Source organism: Monodelphis domestica, chromosome 2 (assembly GCF_027887165.1).
Source record: "Monodelphis domestica isolate mMonDom1 chromosome 2, mMonDom1.pri, whole genome shotgun sequence".
Taxonomy (NCBI): Eukaryota; Metazoa; Chordata; class Mammalia; order Didelphimorphia; family Didelphidae; genus Monodelphis; species Monodelphis domestica.
This window is the reverse complement of record NC_077228.1, coordinates 9,952,336-9,958,335: the sequence shown is the minus strand read 5'-3', so window position 1 is coordinate 9,958,335 and position 6,000 is coordinate 9,952,336. Positions and strand designations below refer to the sequence as shown.

General features: G+C 45.0%; 1 protein-coding gene across 13 annotated transcripts in view; it reads right to left on the bottom strand.

Annotated features, from left to right (window-relative positions):
• Nucleotides 1-703: 703 nt before the first annotated feature.
• C2H1orf141 (chromosome 2 C1orf141 homolog) overlaps nucleotides 704-6,000 on the bottom strand; it is a 65,029-nt gene continuing 59,732 nt past the window's right edge. For 11 of the 13 annotated variants that reach the window (XM_056814973.1, XM_056814974.1, XM_007480419.3 and 8 more), the window contains 2 exons: nucleotides 5,418-5,610; nucleotides 704-1,686 (listed from right to left, as the gene is read on the bottom strand). In XM_056814973.1, coding sequence (XP_056670951.1) covers nucleotides 952-1,686; nucleotides 5,418-5,610 — 928 coding nt within the window. In that variant the 3' untranslated portion in view covers nucleotides 704-951. Of the gene's footprint in view, nucleotides 1,687-3,686; nucleotides 3,934-5,383; nucleotides 5,611-6,000 lie in introns of those variants that run through there. The other 2 variants (XM_056814980.1, XM_056814982.1) reach the window with 2 other exon arrangements.

Sequence of the window (6,000 nt, the reverse complement as noted above, 5' to 3'; positions counted from 1 at the left end):
CTTGCCCAGGGTCACAGAGCTAGGAAGTTTCTGAGTCCCCCTTAAAATTTAAATGACTCTTACTAAGATGTCAACATTTTCTACTAACTTCCATGGAAAATGAACAATATTTCAGTTATATTATAGGCTAAATAAGTTTCTAGGGATGGTGTGGGACCTCAAGCACCATTTATAATATTGTTTTAGTGGGAAAATGCCTTCCTAAATTCCAAAACAACTGAGTTGCTTACAAACATTTAGAACACAACTGATGGGGGCTATTCGTATATTGTTATGAGCTGTGAGAATCCTAGATCACAGTTCTTTTTTTTTCCAACTTAAGTGAAAATTTTTATTTAATTAATTTAGAATATTTTTCCATAGTTACATGACTCAGGTTCTTTCCCTCCCCTCGTTCCCCCCCCCCATAGCTAACACACAATTCCACTGGGTTTTCCACATACTAGATCCCTGTTCTAAAGCTAAAGGAACCTCATTTGACAGACAAGGTCCCAAAGAGAGGAAGAGATGCGCCCAGAATCACACGAGTCATAAGTAGCAGAGCTGGAATTCATACTCCGGTCCTCAGATCCCAAAGCCAGAGATGGTTCCCCCAGACTAGCCTGTCTCCCTCTCCTGACGCGATAGGGACATCTTTGTCATCATTTTAGTTCCTTACCCCCAAAGTGCTCCGAGCTTTGTACAAATCACCAAGAGTAAACAATGTTTTAAAAGATGACTTTACTATGGATAAGGTGTCTTTGAAAGCTTTTTGATTGCCTGGCTAATATGGCCATTTTACAGTCACCCAGTTCAAAATCTGATTTTATATTCACATTTACAAAAGCTTTTGATAAAGTTTCAAAGTGAGAAATCCTTCAGGCTGGCCAGATGATTCTTTTGGAGGTGGCTTCATTCCTCGATGCTGTCCTTTTGGCGCTCGGAGGCTGGCATCGGAGAAGGAGCAGCCAGCTACAATGACTGTGACTCTGCTCTCATTTCTGGCCATCTCTGGGCATTTTCCAAAGATGTCAAAAATAAGGCTTTGTCAGAGGTGGAGGCCGGCTCTTCTTGCACCCCAGAGACCACAGTTGGGTCTACAGTCCTCGTCGTTTGGGATTTCCACACTTGAGGTAGACCTGAGGACTTGTCGTTATATTCAGCTAAGCTGGGACTCTGTTTACTCCCCAAACTTGGAAGGCCAGGGGCTGCTTGGCCCGTCAGGGCTTTTTGAGGAGGATTTCTGGCCAGGATGTGGTCCAGCTGGGTCATTCGGAAGTCTTGGACTTTGTAAAAGTTCTGGAGGTACTTGGAGTGTCGGGCATTGGAGGAGTACAGAAATTGGGAAGATTTTGAAGTCAGCTCACTCTCAGAGCTTCTTTCAGATACTGGACTCCCTCTTGGGGCCAAACGCTCATCAGAAGACGTTTGAAGCAGGGAGATGTTTCTCCTCTGAGGATACCTGCGAGGCATGTTATCATCTATTTGCCACTTATTTAAGAGCGTTTTCTTCGGACAGAGAGCGGCAGTGAATGATTCACTTATTAAGGCTTTGATCATTTCATTGTTCTTTTTCAGAACAAGATTCGTTCTTGTGCCTGTTGTCATTTCATCTTCTTTTTTCAGGTGACATTTGTCTCTGGTTAAGAGAAACATTTGTATGTACGCCGGCTCGTGAAAAATGATGGGGTTAGTCTTACTTAGGACCTGTGGAGTTAAACACAAAAAGGCTATTTAGGTCTCCTCCTGGACACAAGCCAGCCATCTTATATACAAATAGACGCACTCCAATGACCGCCATAAACTCCAGAATTTAGGCAGAATATCTCGTGATAGTCAAACACACCAAGAATGTGTCCCTGGTAGTAACCGATGTCTCTTTTAGCTAATGTCGCTTAAGTACAAGTGGAGTGTTTTATAGCTAACCTAGCGGTTCTCAGCCTTTTTGATCTCAAGACCCCTTTATACACTTTAAAATTGCTGAGAGTCTTCTAGAGGTTTTTATGTGGGTTATGTCGATCAAGATTTATGCTATTAGAAATTACAATGTCTTAGTATTGTTATGAAAATAGTTTTGATCTTGCAATTGCCCTGAAATGGTCTTGGGGAGTCCATATTTTGAGAACTCTTGGTCTAATCTTTTTAAATTATATAATTAAGGGGGCAGCTGGGTGGCTCAGTGGATGGAGAGCCAGACCTACAGATGGGAGGTCCTAGGTTCAAATCTGGCCTCAGACACTTCCCAGCTGGGTGACCCTGGGCAAGTCACTTGACCCCCATGGCCTAGCCCTGACCACTCTTCTGCCTTGGAACCAATACACAGTATTGACTCCAAGACAGAAGATGAGGGGTTAAAAAAATTATGTAATCAATCTCCAATAAAATCTCCCTCAAAGTACCTATTAGAAAATATTTGTAGAATGGATTATTGGTGGAACCTGGTGTGATCTTCCTTGCATTCTTGGGTTCTTATTCTCCAAAAGCAATAAATACACAGAAAATGGATTGAATTGAAGGGATCTAGAGAGTCTGTATGCAAACGCTGGATGTCCAGAGCATGCTTCCTTTCTCCTGCAGGCAACACCCCAGGGATGCCCACTCTCCTCATTGACTGAGTAGTGGGGAAACTGAAGGGTCAAATCGTACCTCTTCCATGTACTACCTGAGTGCCCACCGGCAAGTTGCTTTAACTTTCTGAGCCTGAGTGTCCTCATCTGTAAAATGATGGAGTCGGGTGAAAAGGCTCTCAAGGCCCCTTCCAGCTCTAAAGCTCTAATGCCATGAACCCGGTCCTTGGTCACATCCCCCCTCACTAGATGCTTGATCATCTCCTTTGCTTTGGCGAGAAGGGCAGGTCTTAGCGAGACCCCCACCAAATGTTGAGCCACTGGAAGCACAAAGTTCTAAAAGGAAGACCAGGAGGATAGAGGAGGAGGTGACGCTCACTAGGACGCCACAAGGAGTTCTCTGTGCCTCCCTGGCCATTCAGAGCTGATAGGGATGTGTTGTTTGGCAGGCAGCATCCCTCCTCCACCAGGACAGGGGTTTTCTTTCAGAAGAAGAACCCTGAGGTGTGGGGAGCTGGGCATAACGAACACGCTCCACTGGACAAGCCTTGCATTGTGGGGCGCAGCCTAGCTTCCTGCCAGGCTTACATTTCTGATGGGTGGAAAGGCAGAGCTCCTCACCAGGAACTTTGACTCTAAAAATCTTTTGGAATGGATGAGTCTGAATGCAGACTGAAACCCAGCAGAAGTCATTTTCTCCCTTTTTCATTTGAGATCCCGTCCACAAAACAACTAAGATAGTAAAATATTTTGCGTGATTCCACAGGGAAAATCTCTGTCCCAATACGTATTGCTTCAGGGAGTGGGGAAGGCAGAAATAGAAGGAGGGACAATAAGAAGGAAGAGATTTGGAATTCCAAACTTTAAAAAAGTGAATGTTTCCTAGCTGTGTGACCCTGCACAAGTCACTTGACCCCCACTGGCTAGCCCTTACCACTCTTCTACCTTGGAACCAGTACACAGTATTGATTCCTAGACGGAAGGGGAGGGTTTTAGAAGAAAAAAAGTGAATGTAAAAAAGTATTGTTATCTGTAAGAGGGGAAAAAATAAAAATCTTTTGATAACTACTTCAACATTAATTTCCTTTGTAATCCAATGTTTTATTTTGTGCATTTAAAACATGTGCATGTATGTGTGCCAGGGTTATGTGTGTGTGTGTACATGTGTAGACACACGTGTGTCTGTGCATGGGTCTGCATGTGGGGAAGGGAGAGAGAAATAGAGAGAAAAGGAGAGACAAGCCACAGGGGCATCCCTCTAGGTAGCAGAACTGACGAGAGCACCAGGAAAGCCTGGCTGCACTCAGGGAGGACAGCAGAACCCACATCAGGGCAAGAGTCAAGCAATCACTGAGCAGCTGTTATAGGTCGGGCTCTGGGATCAGATCTGCGGATACAAATGGAAAAAATGAAAAGCCACTGAAGCTCTCAGGAAACACATCTAAATGTAAATACACAGAGCGAGGAGAGATCATATGTAGAATTTAAATATGCCAGTGTGCATGTAGACACACACATTGATGTATACCTGTATATACACTGTGTACGTGTATACACACTTATAGTACATACAGTTAAATCATCTCTATAATATCTTTATCCACCTATCATCTTTTTCTTTCTTTTTTCTTTCTCCCTTTTCTCTCCTTTCTTTCTTTTCTTTCTTTTTCTTTCCTCCTTTCATTCTTTCCTCCTTTTCTTCTCTTTCTTTCTTCTCTTCCTCTCTCCTTCCCTCCCCCCTCTCCTCTCTCTCTCTCTGTCTCTCTCTCTGTGTCTTTCTCTATCTCTGTCTCTCTGTGTGTTTCTCTCTCTCTGTCTCTGTCTCTCTCCCTCTCTGTCTCTTTGTCTCTGTCTGTCTCTCTCTGTCTCTCTGTCTCTGTTTCTCTCTCTGTGTGTCTCTTTCTGTCTCTCTCCGTCTCTCTGTCTCTCTCTGTCTCTGCCCCCCCCCTCTCTGTCTGTATGTCTCTCTGTCTCTCTGTCTCTCTCTCTCTGTGTATCTGTCTCTGTCTGTCTGTCTGTCTCTCCCTCTCTCTCTCTGTCTCTCTCTCCTTCCTCCCTCTCTCTGTCTCTCCCTTCTGTCTCTCTCTCTGTCTCTCTGTCTCTGTCTCTCTCTGTGTCTCTCTCTCCCTCTCTCTCCTTCGCCCCCCTCTCTCTGTCTCTGTCTCTCTCCCTCTCCCTCTGTCTCCCCCCCGTCTCCCTTTCTCTCTCTCTCCCTCTGCCCCCCCTCTCCCCTCCTCTCTCTCTGTCTCTCTCTCCTTCCTCCCTCTCTCTGTCTCTCCCTTCTGTCTCTCTCTCTGTCTCTCTGTCTCTGTCTCTCTCTCTCCTTCACCCCCCTCTCTCTGTCTCTCTCTCTCTCTCCCTTTCCCTCTGTCTCCCTCCCTCTGTCTCCCTTTCTCTCTCTCTCCCTCTCTCTCCCCCCCGCTCTCTCCCCTCCTCTCTCTCTGTCTCTCTCCCTCTCTCCATCTATATATTTATCATTTTTGGTTTGTATTCCCAGACCTTAGCACAAAACCCAGCACAAACGAATTCCTTGCACACCACTATAGGACCAGCATCCAGGCCATAACCCACCCCAGAGTCAAACCCATAGACTTTCTGCTGCACCACTAGCCTGGGAGTTCCTCAAGAGCAGGGACTGTCTTGGCCTCTTTGCATCCCCAACAGTTAGCACAGTGCCTGGCACCTGGTAGACGCTTCATGTGTTTATTGCCTAACTGACTAATTTCTTGATCTCTTGTCAAACTGCCATCATCCTTTCCATCTGGCGCCAAAGCAGAGGAACGTGGGCACCTGCCCTGCCCATTTCAGTTCTGAGGTATCAATCTCCTAGACATTACCAAAATGGCTGGATGAAGTTTCATTTTTTGTTACCGGTGAAGAAACCGCTTCCTTTGGTTTATTGAGGTCGATGATTTTGGCATTTGGCTTGTTCAGTTCATCCTCAAAGCTTAACGGTATCAAAGAGGCTTCTTCTTTATCTAAAGCACATTCAACTGAATACAGGTTCTTGGACCATTTGCTTTTGTCCCAAGATTTAGCATCCTGTATGGAAATTTTTTTTCTCCTGTAAATGAGCAGAGATTTAGCAAAAATATACTTTGGAGGGGACAACTAGTTGGCTCAGTGGATAAAGTGCCAGGACTGGAGTCAGAATGACTTGGGTTCAATCTGGCCTCAGACAATTCCTTGCTGTGTGACCCTGGGCAAGTCACTTGACCCCCATTACCCAGCCCTTGCCTTGGAACCAATACATAGTATTGATTCTAAGATGGGAGGCGAGGGTTCAACTTTATCTCTATATGGAATACATGCATACATATATGTGTACATAGACTATATAAGTGTATATACTTAACTCATCTCTGTATCTCTATGTATCTAGTGTGAAGATGGGATTAACTCTCCCCACCCACTTTTAGATTTCATCACCAGACAGTAGGCACCCACTTGTCCT